At 38.5% G+C, this 23,909-nt stretch overlaps 2 protein-coding genes and 1 long non-coding RNA gene across 16 annotated transcripts in view; 1 reads left to right on the forward strand and 2 right to left on the reverse strand.

The window, feature by feature from the left end:
* Wdr62 (WD repeat domain 62) overlaps positions 1–23,909 on the reverse strand; it is a 104,055-nt gene that overhangs the window by 32,116 nt on the left and 48,030 nt on the right. The window lies entirely within an intron of this gene.
* LOC122418991 (uncharacterized) lies at positions 1,200–6,946 on the forward strand. The gene is made up of 3 exons (XR_006262794.1): positions 1,200–1,430; positions 1,553–1,619; positions 6,471–6,946. It is a non-coding gene; the product is annotated as an uncharacterized lncRNA (long non-coding RNA).
* On the reverse strand, positions 3,181–5,894 carry LOC122418989 (uncharacterized). The gene is made up of 5 exons (XM_043433202.1): positions 5,740–5,894; positions 5,097–5,616; positions 3,947–4,243; positions 3,719–3,851; positions 3,181–3,647 (listed from the first exon to the last, which is right to left on the reverse strand). The coding sequence occupies exons 2-5, from the start codon at positions 5,460–5,462 to the stop codon at positions 3,625–3,627; spliced, it is 819 nt and encodes a 272-aa protein (XP_043289137.1). The 5' UTR covers positions 5,463–5,616; positions 5,740–5,894; the 3' UTR covers positions 3,181–3,624.

The raw sequence follows: 23,909 nt of genomic DNA on the forward strand, positions 1-23,909 counted from the left end.
TTCACAAAAATAATTTGAATGTTTCAAATCGTCGGACTTCCTCTTGGAAAGTTTCACGCTTAAAGGACATTCTTTTTCTACACAGAAAGGAGCTTTTTCCAGAAGAGTTTTTAGCAGATCGGTAAAGAGCCGTGAAAGTCGATGGCGGCAATCAGTAGTCGCACAGCATATCATTCCAGGACAGTGGGCGTAACGCTCGAGACGACATGGACGACCCGGTTAAACAGTCTGGCTTGATCCGAGCTCCGAGAATAAAAGAAGAGAGTGGAAATTCTGCCACTTTTTGCCTTTTGTTTTAATCTCAAACGTCAAACGGTTGACTCTAATCGCTGAGGAAAGTTGCAATAATCTATATAAATCCGGCCTCGTGTCGTCATTTTGATGTGCCACTGCGCTGTCACGACGTGACCAATGATAATATTGCGAACGAACGAGAGAGCGCTCGAGTCTTTGTGAAGAAAAGTATTGCCGATTAAAGGAGGGACGGGGGGGGGGGGGGGGGTCAGGAAAAAACTTGGCTTTCTATAGAAGTGTGTTTCTCGAACGAGATGCTGACGACTCTGTTGATTCTTCCTCACAAGGCCTAATAAAGCATTTTCCGTAATAAATGAAACGATGGGATAGTTGAAAGGCTAAACACTGGCTATGATCGACAAAAAGTGCAGTTTCGCATGATTATATTGCAACAACAATTAATTTTATTACAGTTAAATCATTCTTTTGATCTTTGTGAATTACTGAGCAATATGCAACGAAAAAATGGGTGCTGCACGATTCTGATGGAGTGGGAAAAACGTTATAAAAAAAGTGGATCCTGCTCGTGGGTGTGAAAACTTAATATTTCAAAAGCACTTTTGAATGAATAGACTTTTCATTGGCTAGAGAGGAGAGAATATTTTTCCGGATTTATACTTACGTTCTTTGAGTTTCGTATGTATAATAATGGAGAAAAAGGTGCTGACCCGAGAGCTTTGCAAACCTTTCAGCGACGTGAACATCAGCACGATATAATGATAATGCCTCGAGAGTCTCTTTCATTTTTTTCTGCGGCTTCTAAAGTACCAGTGGGAATCGATATTTTTCTTTCTCTTTGAGCTTCGCCCCTCTTTCTCATCAGCAAACGCCATTTTAAATATTTTTCTCGATATTTTCTTTCTCTTTACTTACAGAATTTGCCTTTATCCAGGGAAAAAAGCAACTGAACTTCCTCATTCTGGAATTTGGATATTTTCAGAAGTACGCTTCGTATTGAATCTCGGAAGTTCGTATCGTACGACGGAAAATATGAAATTTATCGTAACTGCAATATTCATGCGCGATAATAAAGGGCCATGCAGTCAGGACAATAAAAACTGTGACTTGGCAGGTGTGAATTGTGAAATTTTACGAAATATCTGCGACTCGAATAAATGCTTGACAACAGTAACATCGTGAGTAATCCATTAGAATTTGAAAGAATTTTTATGTGCCCGAAACGTCACCTCGCCACGTGGTAAGAGTGCGGTAGCACGCAGAGATTAAAGAATCGTTTAAAAATCCGGTTTTATTTCAGGTATCGCTCGAGCCATTGATAATTTAACCCGGTTATTGAACGCGAGCCCACTACGAAAATTACACACGTGAGTTATTTTATTGAAAACTCGATTCATGCATAATTGATGGGTAGCTCCGTATGAAAAGAGAAATTGAGGCTGCCGATCATCAAATTTTGAATTCCTTTTTTTCGTCATTTGAGAGTGGGCGGATAGAACAAAATTTACTTAAGATAGACATCAGAATATTTGATGTGTTATTGTGAAAAATTCATCGTGCTCAGCCGACGAAATTATTCCAGTACCAAGTGAGTCTTAATGCTTTTCGTTCGATTTTTCAATGAACATTTTCCAATTTGCGTTCGTGTAGGCGTACCGCAGTACTTTGATTTAAAAAACTAAATTTCCCTACAGAATTTTAATTTTCACAAGGAAACTACTCTCGAAGACGAATAACTATGCGACTCATGACATTTCTGTCACTCTCGATCAGAGACTGCACAAGCTTCGATTCGACACATGCGATATACCGCTGAATTGCTTTGTGCAACAGAAATCACAGCATCACGTAGGAAGCGAGTATTGCATTTGTAAACAGTTATAAAAGTATGAATATATCTACGAAAGCAGTTCTATACAGATGCAATAATGACAAGTGCACGTGATTTGTGATCGGGACACCATGCACACATTGCTGAAAGCATAAATTTAATGTCCCGTTGTGATAAGCATAGCGAAATTCGTGACAAGATTGCAGATAAAAGAGCTCAATTGTTGATAAAACGACTATAAACTATAAATTAATGTCAAAAAACGAAATGCAACGTTAATTTCTAGGGTTCGTCGTAAAATGATGGAGATCAGAACACAAATGCAGTTCTCCAATTATGTTTATCAGTGACTGACAAAATTCGTGTAACGAAGAAATTTTGGTCATTGAGTATGCAAGAGTCAGTCGGTGCCTTGTGCAAAAATCACGTTAAATTGAATCACTTTTCCATGCTGATTCTGTACAGAAACGAAACGCTATCAAGACTGATCAGCAGCAAGGAATTACGTAACAACAATTCGTTTACCGTTAAATATAGCATTGTCACTGATCCGTGAGATAATTTACGATAAAGGAAAAAATAATCTCGCCTCCGTACTCGCGCTAATAAAATCAGGATCGAAACAATGCGCGGTATTTCCGAGGAGGCTTTTGTTGCAAGGCTGTACGAACATGGATGCTGGCGCGTTAACTTCCCACTCGTGGATTAGTTCGGGTTACCTGGATCGAGGCAAAGAATATTTTCTCATTGTACATTCGTGCAAAAGATCGCCATAAAAATCCTTTTTACATGTAATTTTTCATTATTTACCGAGTATTTTTGAGATAATTCGACCTTTTCGAAATTTAAAAAAATTCGTCACATTATTTTCGTGCTTTCGTTCCGAATAGTCATGAAAACTATCTCACCTAAGAACCGAGTATTGACGTCCGTTGGAACGCGAGAAATTTCATCATTTTTTCGACATCCAAGTCCAAATGGACTACTCACAAATGACTATTTTAGCTACATTTTTAGCTGTACTCTGAAGTAACAAACACTGAATTCATGGCACGCAGCTGCAACACTGCAAAAACAAGCGTGTTGTTAGGTGTGTTGAAACAACGCACAACACATCTCGCAGGTGTGTTGTTTTAACTAATCGTGTTGCAACAACACACAATACATCTCGCAGGTGTGTTGTTTTAACGAATCGTGTTGAAGCAACACGTAACGCCGTAAAATTTCGAACAACACGGCAATTTCCGTTTTGTAATTTATATAATACTGATAATGTGTGTTGTTTCAACACGGATGATTTCAGCACGGTTTTGGGAAGTTACTCATACTTATATGTACAACACATTTTAGAAAGTAAAATAAAATGGCAAATATCTTGTCGTCAATGTCGACCTAAACGAAATTGCCGTTTTATGATATCCAGTATATTTGTGTAAATATTTTTATCCATTTCTTCCGTAAATTCACAGACTCTTTGAGCAATAGACGTACGTGCGGTGTGTCACCGGAATTCATATTTCTTTCGAGCTCTTTTAACGCATCTACTCCATGTACATCAGGACGCCTGCGAAAAATAAAAATGTAACAAGAGATCCCCTAATATTTATGGAAATTAATATAGAAATTCAAACGTACTCTTTATGAATCGTAAAACAGTTGGAATATTTTGACTGATTTTCAATTTGTCTTCGCCAAATTTCATTACAGATCGTTCTGAATTAGCACGTCGATTCCGCACATTTGTACTTGACTGATGTCGTACAATCCCCTGCAATAATAAAAGAAAACTCAATAAAGAAAAATTTAGCACATGACGGCTTTGACAATTGTAGTAACTGGAAATGTAAAGAAATGAAAACTTACACATCCATGGTCTCCGCCGCTGAGCTCTGGATAAGCACTAACAATGGCTTTTGCGTAGTTGAAATAATCATTTTTACTCAGCATGCCATTAGTGCGATGCAAAAGATCAGTTGCCCAAAAATACGTTAATGACTTTTGAGCAAGTAACATTCCTCCGTTGTTCACTTTTTGAACCAACTCCGGGGTCAGTTCTGGCAATGATGTTGGCGTTCCAACGAAGCTTGAAATTATGCTTCTTTTTTCAGTGAAGTCATTTGTTTTCAGTTTTTTAAATTGACTGTTGATTGATTGGTTTTCCTGAAATTCCAAAAAATAAGCTCAACAGTTTTATTTCTCAAAGCATAAAGCAAATCTTATGACCGTTCGACCTAATAAAAATCTCAGGAGTTCAAAACTTTCTTTACAATAAAAGAAATTTCATGTAAGCTTTCATCTTTGAGTACACTGAGTTCATTGGTTACAATAGAATATTCATAATTTTCTTAATGATTTTTTCTTGTCAGCGGTAAAAGTCTGGATCAAATTCCTTTCTCTGCAAAAAAATTTGGATCAAATTTCTTTTCTCGCAACAATTTTGATGAACTTTCTTTCTAAGTAATGAAAGTTTTGATCAAATTTGTGTACCGCAACAGTATTCATAAGATTTTTTTTCTTGCAGCGGTGAAAGTTATGGTTGAATTTTTTGTACAGCAGTAAAGTTTTGAAAACATTCGCTTTATAGCAATCAAAATTTTGATAACGTATTGATATTTTATTAAAATTTTGATCACTTTAAAAAGAATGTTTTCAAAACTCTACTGCTATACAAAAAATTGAACCATAACTTTTACCGCTGCAAGAAAAAAAATTTTATAAATACTGCTGCGGTAAACAAATTTGACCAAAACTTTTCTTGTTTACAAAGAAAGTTCATCAAAACTGCTGTCAGAAAAAAATTTTGATGCAAATTTTCTTGCGGAGAAAGAAATTTAATCTGAACTTTGATCACTGGCTTAAGAAACACTTATTAAAACTCATTGACGCAAAGAGATTTATGAAAAATCTTATCGCTACCAATGAATTAAATGTGTTATAAATTCTTTATCCTATTGTAAATCGTTTAGATTCATTATTCTACATTTTATATAATAAAACATCGAGATAATCTTACCTTTTCTTTCTCCTCCACACATTCACTTATTTTTTCTTGGGTTTCAATGAGAGAGCCGTCTTGATCGATAGCGTAGATCGTTGAACACGATAGAAGACTTTCGCCTAACGGAACAATGCAGGTTATTTCCAATTCATCGATTATTTCTTCCTCTGCTTCGATGTCACATAAAATGTTTTGATTTTGAATCAGCTTCTGTAACACGATGGCTTGATTTTCGATTTTCTTTTTCAGAAGCAAGTCGTTTTCACAAGCTTCGCGGATTTTTTGGGTGACACATTCGGAATCACTCATTTTTTCGTTCACTTTGCAAAATTTAATTTTTTTGCATCGCTCTTCGTTTTTGCAATAAATCGTTTTTTCCATTTTTATGCTCGCTGAGTGGCACAAATAATAAGTGAATTAAACGTATGCGTCTTTTCGCCGACCGAATCGAACCGAATAATCACGAAAACGAGAAGCAAGTTTTCATCACATGGCCGTATGGTCTTAACGCTATAGGAGCGCAGACTCGAGCCAACTACAAACAAAAAGAAAAAGAAGAAAGAGTCTGGCTGGACAAAGGACGAAGACGAGGTTAGCTCACACTTACAAACGTAAACAATGTTTGCGTTTCGTATAACGGACTTTTTGACAACATTACCTCATGAGCGAATTAGTGTAGTGGGTAGCGTGCGTCCGTTAAGTTAGAGCGTGTTAGGTAGGTAGGTCGATCGAATCCCCCCTCGTTGTATACGAATTTTTCTCAGAAATAATTCGTTTCCAAATCTTCGAACTTTGATATCCGAGGTTCACGAACGAGACGCATCCAGTAGTAATTCTCGGTAAAAAAAAAATATTTTGTTGTATTTTTCGCCATTCTTGCGAGTGAATTTACTCGCAAGCCAACAACGCATTTCAAGTGTGCGGATATGCACAACAGCAACACGCCATGATATGTGTCGAATCGGGCGACAAAGAGGAAAATGCCTAAAACGTGTTGTAACAACACGGAAAGCCGTTTTTTTACAACACGGGAAACCGTTTTTTAACAACACGGAAAGGCGTTTTTATAAAACACGATTAATATGTGTTGTTTTCATGAACAACACGGCAAAAAGCGTGTCGAAAATGGCGACAACATAAACACGCTGGAAACGTGTTAAAACAACACGCTTGTTTTTGCAGTGAAGCTGCTTTGCGGTTCAACCGGAGTCCCAGGATGAAAGCAAACAGTAAAATGATCATTAGCCCATTGAATAATTCAATAGTTTTGGCATTGTTCGTTGGTTCATCTATAACCCGAGTTTTTTCATATCACATTGAAAAGTGAATGAATCTCATAGCCCTCGAGAGTATTCGAATTGCGTTAAAATAGCTGTTATTATTTTACAGCCATGTAGATCGAAAGCTCTGGACGTTGGTGAGAAATTGGTGAGCGGGTACAATGGAGCGAAAGGAATATGCCGAGGAATATGCTTTTGATGAAACATATATAGGAAGACGTTAAATCAGATGGGAAGATTCTCACTGTGGATAATTGCTGAGTTAGCGATTGCATAAATTTGTTTGATAACATAACGTCAAGTTCGTCGTGAATAACGTGAAAAAGTAATTATAATGACGCTGTAGTTTGCAACGTTGGAGTCCAACGAAATGATTTTAAAAAACTCTTCAATAATTCCTGTAATTCTTCAATTTTGTTTCCTGTCGAATTTGTAATTCGTAGTTTTTTCAACCTGCACCGATATTTCGTGAAATAAAAAATTGGTTTTTTCGTTCATTTCGTTGGACTGCAACGTTGCAAACTTCAGAATCGTTTATTATTTGGCTTTACATGTAGCTCACGAAATAAAAAGTCGTTAATACTTTTTCGACGAATGGACAGTTTATTTGAACATTCTTTTCATCACTTTGAGTAACAAAATGCCCGCACTGAGAAAAAAAATCGTTGTAACAAGTAAACGTCGTTAGTTAATATTTTTTTGCTTCATTTAACTCACATCGGCTTACGATAAATAAATAAATTCATTTATCCGAATCACTAAATTTTTTTATGTGAATTAACTAAACGAGTGAAACCAAATCTTCTATTCGAAGAATTTAATTTTTCAGAGCATATAGTTCTTAGCCTCTATTTTTCGTTCGAATATCGTCACACAACCTTCAATTTCGATGACGCTGAAGTTTGCAACGTTGGAGTCCAACGAAATGATATAAAAAAAAACTCTGCAATAATTTCAGTAATTCTCTAATTCTGTTCTCTCTCGAATTTACAATTCCTAGTTTTTCAGTCTGCACCAATACTTCGTGAAATAAAAAATTGATGAATGGTAAATGTTTTTTTTTGTTCATTTCGTTGGACTCCAACGTTGCAAACTTCAAGGTCGTCAATTTCGTCAATCCAAATCACTATCTGAATCGTTATCTAAATATTTTGTGAAATTTAATAAATATTTGAAAATTGAACATTTTTCAAGTGTTTCAATCAAATATTTTTCTCACAAGACCCCACTCCGAATGTTTATATGCTGGAAAATGCGTGTATTCTTGTATGGTATTTAGAATAATAATGAAATGGTAGCCTGTAAGAGCACCTGTGAATTCTTCACCTACGCTTTGATCTCGTACTCGCTTCCTGACGATCGGAAAAAGGAGAGGTGCAGTTTTGCGTATAATGCGCAATATGATGTTGTACTATATACGATTTGCAGAGACCGGTAGGTTCGCAAACGATTACGCGAGTGGGTGTGCCCTGCTTACGTTCCTCTTTGCTCGTAATTACATGTATATGTGCACCGGCGTGTCGGGTCGCGTTATTATATCCCCCATCGACGTGTAACACAAGCGTACAGGCTTTCAGATAATGTGCCCACGTACAGCGGCAATAATCACTGATAGATACATCCATCCAACTCGGGTGCTCGACGAATATCACAAAATACGGTGTCTCAGGTGAACACAACTTTGAAAAGATTTCATATCAAAATTTATTCAAGTCGAATAAAATTCGCGATTCTTAAGCTTATTGGTTCGACGAATGTTTGGAGGTATTTGCAAAATTCTGCGATCTCGTAACTCCGGTTAACACGATTTTGCTTAAGGAAGATTGATTTCGTAATTGGAATTTCTGCTTTCGTGGTTCTTCGACATCGCGCTTTGGTTAAATTGGTCTTGATAACGACGTTTGAAATCTATCACGTCTTGCTCGTTGCATAGCGGTGCTATCGCCTCCATAAGAAAGTGGCATTCTTAGTGGCATTTTCGTAAACGAAGAACCAGATTCGATGCTGACACGAGATTGGTTTTTCTACGAGCGTCCGAATTTTTCGGCAAAGTCTACACGCCCTCTAACGCTTGCTCACTGTATTTCTTTTTGTAAAGTCGACTTCATGGTTTCCATGGAAAAGAAAATACACTTTTGAAGCCCTGAAGTCCACGACGCAGTCATACGAAAACATGAGAAAATTATATTTCAAAAATATCGCCCCTGCTATGAACGAGGGCAAACTTTGGAAGGATAACGCTGGTAGCTTTGGACGATGCTTTTTATGTCCAGGATGCGAAGGCATGACCCAGAAAATATTGTTTTCGTTGACCAATGTAATCCGCTTCATAATTAAAAAACAGTTTTTTCAACGATTTCTAGCACGGATCCGGAGGCTCGAAATAAATTGTCGACAAGTAAGACAAATTTGTGAACGATATTCGTAGCCGAAGCCTGTCAAAAAAATTCATCTCGATGACCATTAGGGCGTAAATTTCTGTAACTTCGTTCACCAAAACGAGCTCCATCCTCGAACAACTTGCATTTTTCATAACAAATCGAATAACAAAATCATCCAATAAATTCCAAAGAAGTTTGACCAGAGCGAATGGATCGCATAAATAAGTACATGAATGCGATCAAATGTGTCAGATATACAGTGAAGGAGAAACTTGCTAATCCATCAGCAGACGTTCGATATAAAAACATGAAAAACTCGTTCAGCTTCGATCTCATCAAAATAATCACCGAAACAATGTTGAAGATCTGTTAGCCCGCGTCATGTCTGCGAGATCGTATAATATGCAGGGGTAAAATAACCGAGTAGCCATGAAACCGGTCTTGCATTTTTAGCGATGACACTGCTCACACACGACTTCGCGGGCAACATAAAACTTACATATGCAAAAATGATGGTCGAGAGACGGCCTTGTCCGCCCCCTGATGTGTTTATATACACACATTTGACTATATATACATAGGCGTTCGCGTAACTTCGTAAGAGATTCTCTTATCCTCTCTATTAATGCGTCTTGAGCCGAAGGAGTGGCGGCGGGTAACTCGTTAAAAGTTTCCATCGCGTCGAGCAAGTGAGAACCTAAATCGCTTTGCCAGCATTTGCTCGCACTTTGAAACGCGAGTCGCGCGCTTCTTCTCACTCGCCGAGATTCACTTTCTATATCCTACTCCGTATTACATCTCCTTAAACCATTTCCAAGCCGATTATCATTTTTCTCGTCGCACTTCCCGCCCCACTTTTTGCATAATCGGCCAATAAATCGTTTCCGTAGAAGAGCTCGAGTTCCAATGTCAAAGGAGGACTAAAATTATCACATCTTTTCATCCGCATATTTCCTATCCCTTTTATTCTCGTGTTTTTTTCGGAGAACACAAATTTCCTACTGAATATTTCAAACGACGCTGAAGTTTGCAACGTTCGAGTCCAACGAAATTAACGAAAAAAGCATTTGGAACTCACCGATTTTTTATTTCACGAAGCATCGGTGCAGGCTGAAAAACTACGAATTGCTCATTCGACAGGGAACGAAATTGGAGAATTACTGGAATTATTGGAGGCTTTTTTAGATCATTTCTCAACATCGAGTGGATTCATCCATAACAATCATGCTGATCATTTATTAAGAGATTGAATAACGAATAAAAACGGGTCGATATAAAAACACAATCGATGGGGCGAGAACCGAATCTTCATCTTGAATAATTCACGTTGTTTAGACTCAACATACATTTCCTCCTCCAAGAGGAAACACGTGTCATTGATGTTTTGCATTTTCAACTTCGAATCTACGACTTCGATTTATCTCAGGTGACTTAGGATCGTAGACAGTGCATGACGCATAAATCCTCAATGATAACGAAGTCTGAGGTCACTTGCGGACTGAGAATAGTTTGTAGTTTGGATATTTCAGTGCCAAAACCGTGCGAGATGATTTTCCGTTTGGAGTACTTTCCATAATAACGATAAAAATGTGATTAATCGCAGTTCATGCTATTTGGTAAAACAGTAAAAAAGTTTCATTTCATTGAATGTGTTTGAATCGCGAAGAATTTTCGTTCGCACTAAGCATTATTGTTGTCGAGAGTACGAAAAGCGAATCTGATCTAATTGAGAGGACGAGCAAAGCGATTTTTGTACTTGCACAGACGCAGCTTTAATCCTGCGAGTGTTGAACCGCGTTTGTTCTACACTCTCTGGTCTCATGATTTGCATATACTTGCACACATGTAACCAAGTTTCCTTCAATACAAGACACGTGTATGGATAACTATTAAATGAGAAAGCCTTCGCTACCCGCGGCTTCGCGCTCCGTACGGGCATGAAAACAATTTATCACGCGTTGGCGCGCGGACTTACGGACTAACGCACGATTTTCATACGAGTATTACGTTGCGGAACGAGGGACATAATGAGCGAGACGAAAACTCGTCGATGCAACATTCGAGCAATGGCAGGAAACTTATGCGAAGAACGTAAAAGTATTTGCAGCTGGAGCAGAATAATAGTTGAATGTGCTAAAGGAGAGTGAATATCAAAATGGCTGACAAGGAATTCTCAAAAGTTCAAGCTCATTCGCCCATTCGACCAAGCACTTTTGAGTCATCGGTCAAAATAGCTTTGCATTGCGAAGGACATTTCACTCGTTCGTCTTTAACAGCAAATTTGGAAAGGAGTTTTGAATACATTCACTAAAAATGGCAATTTTTTCAGTCGGCTACGATCGGCCCCGCGAAGAGACCCGTAAAATAAAAAAACATGAGCGAATCGTTTTTTTCAGTTTCGTTAAAGTCCAACTGGAAACTTCAGCAATAAAATATCCTTCGACTGCGTACACATTTTTTGGAAAAAAAACAATGCAGTTCATCAACAATGATGCCTGATATTTTATTTGTGGCGCTTTCGCACTGGCTTCCTGTAACTTTTAATATTCCATTATACAAGCAGCTTCAAGAGGTTTCGGTCGAGGAGTGATATCCCACCATTCGACGAATCATTTTCAAATACTCTGTAAATGAGAATAATGCGTATTTTTAAAGTCTATAACGGATAGATTTAACGTGCTCCCGAGACGTACACGCATTGAGAAAATTGCGTAGGCACGTGCCAAATATGGAGTTGGATATAAGCCGCAAGGAGCATAGCCTCGCACAGTCACAAAGCACGTAGCAGCCTGAGTATATGCGCTCAGATATCGCGAAACCTGCAGGTTATATCTCGTGAACAATTTACTACGGCAAGACTAATGAAAAAAAAAGAGAGAAACAAAAAAATATGAAAGGCTGTAATAAATACATCAGTAAAAACAAGGGAGCCATCAATATTAATGGTTACTTAATTGAGTGAACTATAATTGTCTTCGGACGGAGATTGTTACCATTGAATGAATGAATTCTCCACGAGGAATGTGAAATCGTTTGGGTGCAGTCATAAAAGCTCCAGGGGTTCCTGCGATATTCCTTTTCAGCAGCGAAAATATTCGTTACTTAATGATCTCAATGGTTATACTGACCCTTCTAATGATGTCATTATTTTTAATTGCATGAATGGATAGCGAGAGCTGGAGAGAAACAATGAGCGATATATCAGACCGAATCTAATCCACTTATTTATATTATTGCATACTAAATATATTGTGGAGCAAAATAGAAAATCAGTTATTAACGTGTTATTCGCGCTTAAATGTTTCGTTAGGAAAGAACGAAAAAGAAACGCCCAAAACTTGGAACTTTGATGAAACGTTTTTTCCAATCATATCAATTTTCGTTCGAAATGCCGTGGTTGCTTGTGACGCTAAAGTTTGCAATGCTGGAGTCCAACGAAATGATCTTAAAAAGTTTTCGAATAATTCCAGTAAACCTCGAATTTTGTTTCCTGCCGAATTTGTAATTCGTAATTTTTCAAGCCACATCAATGATGCGTGAAATAAAAAAATGATGAATTACAAATCTTATTTTCCTTCATTTCGTTGGACTTGAACGTTGCAAACTTGAGCGTCGTGGTTGCTTCATAGTTTCATGACTGGAACCGTTTTCTTTCAATTGAATGATTTATTCAATATTTTTGTTTCAAAACATCATTTTTTCTGTGCACCGAATATTCGAAATGCTTTTTTCATGGACACATGAGAAAAGAGAAATTCACGAAAACACAATGATCTGCGTGGAAATTAGAAAATACTAGAAAAGCAATACTATTTTAGTGTGTGTAAGCGCGACGAGAGATCGTAAAAGTAAAAACACACAGTACTGAACTGACGTATGACGTAATATTAAGGTATGAGGCCCACAGAGGTAACCGACAAGGTCTCTGTCCACAGTGAGCCATTATATGCGCAGCTCGTTTTTTTCTTTCCATCTGTTTATCTCGCGCTTCAGCGTACGTTTGCGTAACCGGCTGAAACGACGCGGACGGAAACCCGCGTCTCGTCTCGTCTCATTCACTCGCGTGAAAAATGGACTAAGAGCAGCATTTTCGTTGGTGTTTTTCATATGAAGAAAATCTGCATGAAAAATCCGTGAAATATTGTTAAGTAAGTTAGAAAAATGTCCATTCACCAAGCCGTCAAAGTACACAACCGCAAATGAGTATTTTCAAATTCGCATGAAATCGCCGCGCTCCGAGTAATTTCAAAAACTCGTATAAACGAACAAATATTTATCGACAAATGAAATAAAACGCAAGAACTAAGAAAAAGAGACTCAACGGGGGGAGACACTGCATTTAACGACGTTTTCAGAGCACACGTTGCAGAGTGCCCGTGAAAACATCCACAGAGGGAAAATTCCCGCATTCGGTGCACGTCTTACCTCGTATACAAAGTCACCGCATCGCAACTTCTGCCACATGCATACTGAATTATTCCTTTATGTGCGTACATACGAGAGAGCGCACACAGTGAAGATCCGTCCACATTGAGAATGCTTGCAGAGAACCCTCCAGACTCGTAATAACACTCCGCGGGCTAATATTTAAGTAGTGCATACAATAACGACGCATGCCTTCGTGATAATTCTCGCTCCTCTCACGACATTTGTTCTCTCAATGCTCGGAGACGTGAGCGTCGATAATGAGAAATGCGAGAATTATTTAACGTACGAACTTCGGTTTCATTTAGCCTATTTGATGAATTTCGAGTTACGAATTCGCTAAGATCGAGAACCGCGTTACTCAGTCGGACTAACCTACATACTGGTCATTAATTCGTTTTTTTTTTTTTTTTTTTAACGAAAATGTTAATACGTTAACCCCTGTATATATGTACAAAGATTGAACGAGGATCTGGCTTTTAGTATTGAATTATGCGTGCGTGCAGCCTCGAACCGTTGCAACCGCGACGGATTTACAAAATGAAAATTCTCGAGATTCGCAAGAGATAACTTTAATGTGCCGATAATAACTGTATATTACGAATGCAATTGCATTCGTGTCATACTGCACTTTCCACAGGCGAGCATTAGGCAATTTTTATTGAAGTACACACTTTTAGAGTATTTACGGTTCGTTATAACGAGGGTGACTGGGATTACAGAATAATTTTTATTTTTATTTGTTTTTTCAATTTATTGACTGTTCATTAAAACCGATCACGAGTGGTTGCATGGTTTTTACATTCAGTGCCCTTTCACTCGAGCGTGATACTGAAGCTGTTTTTTTGTAAACGAAGAATCGATTTTTCTTTGAAGTTTTTGTAAATAGATTTTTACATGGCGACAGGAAAGGGCAGAGAACGAAGAACTGGAGTGGACGACACACGATTTTTGTATCTTACAATTGAGAAAAATTTCATCAAATTAATAATTTTTGACAGAAAAATACCAAGAAGAATGTAGAAGCTCCGAGCTCGAGACGTCTGCAAGAGAAAAGTTACGTTCAATGCTACAGAACGATGCTGACCAGGACACCAAAACGATCGAGGAATTGAGCAACTTTCGATCAAAATTTTTCGCACCCACGTACGACGTCGTTTATTCGCACCCACTTCTTCCCAACCAACGACCAATTCATGTATGGATGCGTATGCGATAGCATTTTTATGTATCATCGTATTGACGTGTTGGGCTATTGACAAGTTACGTATATATCTGAATATTTATACATGCGTATATGTTTTATTGAAAAGTGTGACATCGAAAATAGATATACGTGTGAAGAGAAAGAGAGAGAGAGAGAGAGAGAGAGAGACAGAGAGAGGGCAGTATATATTTCGTCGTTTCACCATCTTTTGCATTAAGGTTGCTACTGCGTAGAGTACTACGTGTTGCGATAGTTTTACACACGTATCTCAGCAGAGTATGTGGGTCAAACGTTATGTATTCCATGAAGTACTGGATAACAATACAAGCCGTAACGGGGCATAATGTGTAGCTACACATATAAGGGAAATTCCATGCTAAATTTGTACGCTGCTTCGATCTTCAATATCTTCGTGACGCTGAAGTTTTGCAAGGTTGGAGTCCAACGAAATGAACGAAAAAAAACATTTGTGATTCGCCAATTTTTTATTTTACGAAGCATCGGTGCACAGGCTGAAAAAGTACGAGTTCGGCAAGAGCGAAATGGGAGAATTGCTGGAATTATTAGTTTTTTTAGCATCATTTTGTTGGACTGAAACGTTGGAAACTTTAGCGTCATTTTGGACACACATTAACATTGGGCACACATCATATGGGTGTGCGGACCGACGAGAGATTCTTATATCGTGTAGAATGATTGTAGAGATTGTCAAATATTTTGAGAATGCTGGACATTAGGATTCTCGTTCCAAAACTTGAATCTTTTTTTCGTTAAACACAAAAAATTCAGCCTGCAGAAATTGAAGCACGATTTTTCCTTCGGAGGCATCGGAATTTTTGTCAGAATGTTTATCATGTTTTCTCCACTGGGGTAAAAAAAAAATCGAGTACCTCCCAAAACGTTGACGACAAATTTACATTTTCGGCGAATACAAATTACTGTGGGACAATTAAAAAAAGCAGTATTTAGTGAATCGATTTCTTTCACTTGCTTCCGACGATGCTTTTTATCCACTTTCAAAATGCGTTTCAAACTACCTTTTTGACAATTTTCTCATAAACTTTTGACGAGTCATGAATTGAAGAGAAAATCTGATTCATCAAACACGAAAATCCGTGTACAGAGGCGAGCATTCAACTTACGGGAGTATGTTTGTGACGCATACACGCGACGTACTCTCTGTGCTTTTACTAACTTGCGACCGTTGCAATATGCAATCCCGGAGCTACGAGATTAGCTTTGGTTCTAGAGGCTCCCGGTTCTCCTTGCACAGCCGGAAACTTTCGCTTCGGATTTACAAGTCTCCCGACGCCCGATACGCTTCGAATATAATTGCGAGCAATAAAAGTACCTTTACCACAGACTTCCGGGTGTGTCTGCGTGAAAAATGGGATATCAGCGTTTTTTCAACGCAAATCGCTCGTGCTCGACGGTCGTTATACCTTTGATTTTCTATTACTGAAATTGTCTGTGAGATAACAGGCAGGGTGCATTTAAAGAAACGAGATAATTAAAACGATTAATGTGATAATCGAGGTCGAAAATATTATTTTCTGCATACGATCGGGCGCTCAGTACTTTTCATGACGCAATCGAAATTGCAGCACTTCCGAAATCAAAGAGTTTCAAGATCGATCGAAATTAATCACGAACGTCCAACTTGAATCTCCCTTCATTTGTCAATTGATGAAAGTTGAAGGTCTCTAATTATCGTGATCGAATCGTGACAGTCCATGCTAGGAGGGGGACAAAAGTTCTGAACTTTAGACATAGCACAAAAGCACTGGCAAACTAGACGAGGTCGTTACTATGGATAATCGATCAAACAAACTTCTATTGATATGCAGGAAAGAGTTGAATTGCGTTGGGTCATTGAGCGGAGCACCAGCAGGTAGGATACGACGTTAAGCCGTTATGAGATCTCCGACGGGCTCAAAGAGCGAGAGGGAACCGCACCCTGGTACAGTTACATCGGGTGCGTCGTACACGTTTCCCGGAGCTCATGCATGCAGAGTGTATGCGTTGGGCCGTTAAGGTGGAATGAGTTTGTAAGCCTCACCTGATACTCTTCGGAGTTCTAAAGTTAGTAAAATAACATTGAAAAAAAATGGTCGTTGAATGTTGCCACGAAGGTTATTGAATCATTTTCAGTTTTATGCGGGAAAACTCTATAATTTCCTTGCCGAAGAAAAAAAGTCGAGTGATCCGGCTGACTCACACCTTTTATTTACGATCATTTTGGTCCATTCATGAGACAATTGTAGGAAAATAACTATGAAATACAAAAAATAACAAAACCCACGAAGAAACGTGACTCAGAACTTCGGAATTATTTGGATTAAAAAAAAATGCAAAATGTGTTTTTTTCATGACTGAAACAACGCTGACGACGTTCTTTATTTTTTCTAACATCGCGACCGATACAATGATTTTGTACGCAGTTGATATTGCCTTTGAGGAAAGTTCGTAATGTCCTTGATGGAGGGAAATTATCATAATGGATTCATGTTGAAAACACTCGTGCTTTGTAGTCGCGGTCCTATACAAGCGCATTAGACGACGCAATTCGTTTAATCGTTACAGTAGTAAATGATAGGCGAAGACCAATGCGATTAACGTGGCGGGATCGAGGGTAGCAATGTCGTTAAACTTGTCAACCAATAAGGCATTCATTTCTGTGTATAAACGTTAGATACGCAGAGAAAATTTGCACATAAATGCAAAAATGTATATAAATTAAATAAATTTGCACATAAGTGGCCGTATCTTAGGGCATTACGAGCGGCTACTTTGTACCTCCGCGATGGGCTGGCTATTTCAAGAAACGGTTTAATGCAAATTATCTGGTCCCATAAAAAACTCTTTGCTATTTTGTTCAGTGCGAACTGAGATAACCATATTATCTGCGTAAATTGCCGGCTTACGTGTACATGCATTTGTACACATATATTTTTGTCGTTTTTGCCTTGGACTGATCATCATTATTGTTGAACTTGAATTGATTTTGTAATAAATCAGATAGAAGCTTGTTCACAAAAATAAAACAATTTAGCAAGTGCTGGATCATGAAACGAAACTCGAAGTGTATCGCGAGCCAATTGAACGTGCGAATGTGAACCGGAAACAGAGAAACTTAAGGGAGTTCATGCGTTGCTTATGCATCAAAAAAGCAACTGAACTTTTTTGCTCTTTTCGTGATGAAAGAAACGATTAAAATTTATTCTCTCAATTATTAAAATTATGTGTAACTTATTTGTTGAGATTGATACATTTTTAATTCAATGATAGCGGTTTAAATACTTCCGTAGTAAAAATCTTCAAGCAAAATGTGACAACAGTCATTTTCTATTTATATGCGTATGCACATCTATATTTTAAACCAGCGGGCTCGCATGGTGTTGTCAAACCTTCCACCGTTTGTGTCGCTATTACTCGTTAGCCTCAAACAAGTGTTTTTCTTTTTCCATTCCCAAGTCGTTTTCACCGATAACAAAACTTTCTCAAGACATCATTGATATTTAAAAACATTCTATTTTCTTATTCTCGTTTTTGACTCCTTAGAGTTGGGAGGCGATGCTATTTCATGAAATCCAAATCGTTGCACAGGAAGTGTGCCTGCCATAAAGCCTGTGTATAACCCTTAAAAAAATGTGATTTTCGTTAATTGTTTTCTCGAAAACTAGACGGTAGATCCTACAATAATTCCGGGAATAGATGCACGCCGTATATTTCTAGCATATTTCCAAATTTCAACTCTTAAAGTTGGAATTTTTGATTTCCCATTAGATTCGCGAGAACTTCCTTAACACTCGGTAAATTCGATAGGAAGCCGATGGATCGAATTCCGTCGAAGTAGTCCGTACAAAACGTCTGATTTTATACGCAGAAGGATTTGAAAACAGCAGGAACAAAAAGACAGCTGATTTTCGAGCGACCAGTATCGTTCACGTTCCACTTTGATTTCGATTGCGAACACACGATTCATGAGACGAGCTCGTATAGGTTACAATTATCTCATGAAAGTACCTGTAAATTATGAGCACCGCAATAAAGAATCGATAAAGAATCGTAATTAATAAGTATAATTCGTTATTTGATAATAAGCTTTGAGATTTGCGATGGCAGAATAACTCATCCATCGCGAGATCGCGCAGCTGTAATTATTGGTTCGATATCGTATCAGGAGTATAATATATGCGATGTATAAAAATGAATGTACCGGTAGAGAATTCAATCGATTTGTTCGGGTGCTTGCGAGAGGTCGTCGATGAACATGGTTATGGCTGTAACGAAGCACGGAATAATTAGCACTCGAGAGAGTTGTAATCGGTCCATGGAGGTCCTACGCTCTCGAGAATGCATTCTCCCATCTCCCACTGCAATCTTTTGCGCAATGTGCGATATCGCGTTCAACTTCTTAGCACAAATCTATGTATACGTCGATGTACATACTATTAACGGGCGAGTGCAAAGTGCGAAAAAATACAGGCACAGCCCGTAACGGGAAGTTGCGATTACTGAATGTGTACTTGAGCGGTAGACACAACGATAAATAAAGTCGAACGGGCTATTCCATTTCATTGATTTGACCTCGAACAATGCAGGATATTCAATTGGATTCTCATTTCTGCATGAAATTAAAAAAAAGAAAAAAAAACAACTTTTTCATAACAAATAAAATGAAATATAAAAGTTTCAAAATAAAGCAGACTCGTTTGTAGGTCAGTCGGTTTACTCGTCATCCTGCTCATTTCTTTAAAGTTTCTTCATTTGTGAATGAAGTAAAAGAAAATGTAGGGGGAAGCATGGGAAAGGGACGCTCCTTATGCAAACCAGAGCGAGTTCCTTGTCCGACAGTTGCACGGAGTGTCCTTTCTTTTGTGCGATTCGTACCGCAGGATATTGCACACTTTGTTTTTTAGAAAATACGGGAAAGAAAGACCGTTTTACGATGTAATCCACACAAGTTCATTACGAGAAATAGAACAACACAAAAGGGGAGGATTATTCATTCCATGGAAGTAATTAAACCGAGACGTGATAATAGAATAGACCGCGGTAGAAACGTTTTAATTCGAGAGTCCAACCCTCCCGCGTACTCCAGAGTTGTGCTCAGAAACGTGGCGAAGGAGATTCTAGGACATTGAATGTCCACGAAGAGAAATAATTTTTCAAAATTAGACCTATCAAATTCATCGTTTTCTTGAGCTTTTCCATAGGAAATCTTTCATTTTTACTTTATTGGAATTAAGGGGGTCATCCCCTGTGGCAGCTGGATTTTTTGGGCCTACGACTGCTCGAGAGGGGCAAGGGGGAAGCCGCGCGCCGTAGGGCCGTATGGTGAGTCGGCGAAGGGTCAGCAGGTCAAGAGAGGGAAAGGGGGAGAGAGAGAGCAATTGACGAGTATGAGAGAGATGGAATGAATGTGACTTCTATAAAAAATTATTTCTCAAAAGTTTGTGTCTCACGCCTTCTTGCACTGAGGAATGAATGCCGTAGGGTCGTATGTAGATAAGGATTATCGGAGGGGGGGTACAACGAAGGGTCTGCAGCTCAAGAGTTGGAGAGAGAGCAAATGGTGAGTATGAGAGAGACAGAATGAACTTTACTTATTTATCGTATATATTTTACAAAAGCGAATTCTATAAAAAGTGTATTTATGCATGCGTTTTATCCATAATGCCTGCTTTCCGATTACACGTGAACTTTAGTAATTTACTCGATAACTATACAGAAGAAAAATCTTAAAAAATTTGTATTGTCAAATTTGGCACTAAAGAATATGTTCAACAAATTTTATAAAATTCTGATCATTATTTGAAATTTTTTATGTTTTTAGCATGGTTTAGCATGGCAACATTGTACCAAATATCCTTAATTCCGATATCTTGCGTTTTGATTAGTAAAAAGCAGTCGCTATCGCATGAACTAAAATCATACAGAAATATTAAAAATTGAAGGATTTTAGTTCAGGCAATAGCCACTGTTTTACAAATCAAAACGTTCTTTGATATTTTCATCTCAGATTAACCAATCCCCAGGGACTATGGAGACACCATGAAGAAACATATGGGTCCCTGTGGAGTAGTTTTACACCGAATCTACCGGAGATATCAGAGTTGAAAAATTCCATCATAGAGATGAAATACCAATAAATAAACCCCCTTCAAATTTCAAAAGTCTGTTTTTTTCCTCCGTAAAAAAATCGCGAAAATACCTCAAAAAATCCGCGGCTGCCACACGGAGTGACCGCCTTTAAAATGTTCAATCACTGAGTAAAAGTCGTGTTCAGCGAGAGTTTTTCTCTCGTGAAACCTTATAACCCAATCCCATCCTCTCCTTTCCAAAAAATGAGCACATCGATGCTGTTGCGTGCACAGTTTGTGCATAAAATTACAGTTGCTACAGTGATATAGAGATTTTTGAAGTGATTGCTAATTGCGTTCGCGTAATACGAGAGCACGGAGGCAATTGCGCTCGTTCTCCGGCAATTACATAGCTCTGATGCCAGCGCTAGTATCATTTAGATCTCTACGTATACAGCACTATATGGATATACGCATCGCCGTATCACGATTCGCATTGAAATTGCTTGCAAGTGCACGCAATTCGCACGTGAGGCGATAGACTCGAACGGAGCAGGAGATGCTAACGAAGAAAAGAGAAAATAAGCGAAGTTTGGCCGCGTTAAAGCTTCAAATGCACAATACAAATTGGTGCGTTTGCTCGTAAATCCTTGGAATTATTCGACGGAATTACTTCGACGTATACCAGCGTGATCAATGTAAAACTGGCAATGTCGGTAAAAAATCGTGGACTCATAGGTGTGTGATACGGCGAATTACGATTTCTGCGGGAGCTTTGTAACCGCGCGGAGTAACAGTTCATTCGGGTTCCACCGGTAATCCAAACATTGCTGCTGGCAAGAGTGAGAACCGTTAAGGTTTATCTCTTATCGGACAGAGAAAAAGCAGCGGTTCATCTGGAGAAAAGAAAAACTATCGCATTCGTTAAGCTCTTTCAAGCTCAGTCGCAGGTAAACTCGGCTTCCAACGAATCCGTGTATCAATTTGATGACGCTATAAAGTTGGAAAAGAAAATTAATAGTCTGAACAGTCACACGTACGTATGAACCAAATGCACGCGAAATTTCAATTAAAAAATACACAAGAGCAAACTGTTTTCGTTTAGTTGACGAAATTGTTTCGATTTACAAAAAACTAGAACGAATTAAATGGGATCGATTCAATTTCTATAATTTTTATTATATTTACAAGCTGCAAAGTCCAGGCACCGGAAAATTTCGTATTGTCACGAATACTAAATTCGCCAAAATGCGGATAATTGGGTGGAGAATTTAATGCGGTAATAAAGAAACTTTTCGATATTTTTCACAGTAGTGAAAACGGTGAATAATTTCAAATCACAATTCATGAGGCTCCAACTGTTCATAATTGGTTCCATTCCCGATCCTTTCCATCACGGATCGGAATATGATTTTGTGCCCTCAGGGGTTCGCGCTGTAGCGCAGAATTGATGGGGAAAATGCTGACAGTGCGAATATGGGTGGAATGCCAAGACGTTGGCAATCGCCTTATTGTTAGACTCTGCAGCCCTACAGAATATTAGCAATCCAATTATAACGGAATCGCGAGGTGTTCTGTTTGAAAGACGGAACATAAAATCATTTTTTTCAACCCTTTGTGACGAAGGTAATTTCCAGGGCGATGATGAGAGAATTGATCGAATTTATTCATCCGTGACGCGAATGAACTATCGAAAATTATTCGATTGGAATAAATGAGATAAAGATAATCATTTTCCGATGTACACGACCACGCGAACGCACCCTCGTAGGCGTAAATATGGCGTATAACTGTCATTGCCTTAGCTGTTATAAATTATCTCTGCAAAAGGAACAAATCACAGTTTGTATATCGCGCATAGTGCACGTGTGAATATTCGATATAGCAGCGTCTGACGTATTCACAACCTCGTTTGTTCTCCAAGCTTAAAACCGAGTGTCACAGAACCCTGCAATTGTAATCCACAACGAGTTCTCTCTCTCTCTCTCTCTCTTCCCCTCCCTTAACCAACTCCATGCTTCTCCTGTCTTTCGTATGTCCGAGACCCAAACCTTCGTAACCGTTTTGTCCTTATTCTTGTTCGCATATTCACAACACGGTGATCGAATAGAGTATTCGAAAAAATGACTGCAACGAAGTAAAATCTCAGAATGAGCGCGTATTTTTATGAGTCATTGAACCACAATGTGTGAAAATCGATCAATGTGGGAGGGCTCAAGTCACAGAAAATTGACTCCAAATCGACTGTGACGTGACAGTTTTCTTTGACAATATTCGTTCATGATTTTTAAAAAGTATTTTTGAATTGTGCGAGCTCAAACGTTCTCTAAATGGATGCTCATGCTTTGAAAATACAAAAGTTGATACTTCTGTCTCGAAGGAATGTACCGACTCTAAAAACTCCAATGCTTTTTATTCTGAGTGACGTTTCAGTGCGAACGTCTCAATGCCTGCTTTGATATTTAAACCGACTCGAATATTGTCATCCGAATAAACAATCTTCGTTGTATGCTTCTGCTGATTTGGTAAGTTTAAAAAAATCGAGTTTTTTTCGAAGAAGACAATTTCCTGAAATATTATCCGAAACGTGACAGACGTTATTTCCATGTACTTCAACCGATAAAAATTCGAGGAATCAATACGCGCGGTTGGCAGCTTTTCAAAATTTAAGTTTCAACAATATGCTCCGAGAAATCGTCAACGTCGCGCGCACACGAATTGCAAGCTCGAGGCGATACAAATGCACACGAAGTCGAGCGTGCACACGTGCCAAATGTATGTGCAAACACAGAAGTGCAGTAGTATCTGCTGCGAGTGCTGGTAGCTCAGAGTTAGTGGGTTAAACGAGATATCGTTATCTCGTTAGGTACGCCTATATGTGTATGAGCAAACAAGCATCGAGTATAGATATAAATCCGGCTGAACGTTTATTGACTGCCTCCAGTGGAAAAGACTTATCCGACGAGTTCCTATACGCAAATTATTCTAAATACGACCTTCTGATTACCAAGTTATCGACGTATCGATTGTAGTTTCTCGATGTTTGAACCGGCGCTCTTCCGCAGCTCTGCGCATATTTGTTCGTTCGAAAAATGGGAATGCAAAGCTACCGAGAGAAAATCCTCTTTTTATCTCGGTCTCTGTGTAACTTGATAAAACGACAAACTAGATTCACGCTACCGGTAACGAATAATAAATCTGGTTTGAGCGATAAATACTAACAGATTGGCCGTGCTGTTCCGCAATCATAAGAGTCAAGTAAATAGGACGGACAAAAATCCTGCAAATGTCGAATGATATGATCAACATTTGGGTTAGGAGGTTAGTCATTAATGCGAATAAAATTATTGAATCAAGAGTTTCAGAAATTATCGACGTCGTATGTGCGTTCCGGTTTGTCTCAATTGGAGGAAGCACGAGAAAAAATGATTTAAAAAAAAAATAAAAAT

The sequence above is a fragment of the Venturia canescens genome, chromosome 1 (genome assembly GCF_019457755.1).
Source record: "Venturia canescens isolate UGA chromosome 1, ASM1945775v1, whole genome shotgun sequence".
NCBI classification, from domain to species: Eukaryota; Metazoa; Arthropoda; class Insecta; order Hymenoptera; family Ichneumonidae; genus Venturia; species Venturia canescens.

Excerpts from the sequence above, each read along its gene's own strand:
- LOC122418989 (XM_043433202.1), bottom strand. The coding sequence starts at position 5,462 with ATGGAAAAAACGATTTATTGCAAAAACGAAGAGCGATGCAAAAAAATT. Across the intron at positions 3,852-3,946 it reads GCGGCGGAGACCATGGATGT|GGGATTGTACGACATCAGTC; the intron begins GTAAGTTTTCAT and ends TTATTATTGCAG. Across the intron at positions 3,648-3,718 it reads TGTTTTACGATTCATAAAGA|GCGTCCTGATGTACATGGAG; the intron begins GTACGTTTGAAT and ends TATTTTTCGCAG.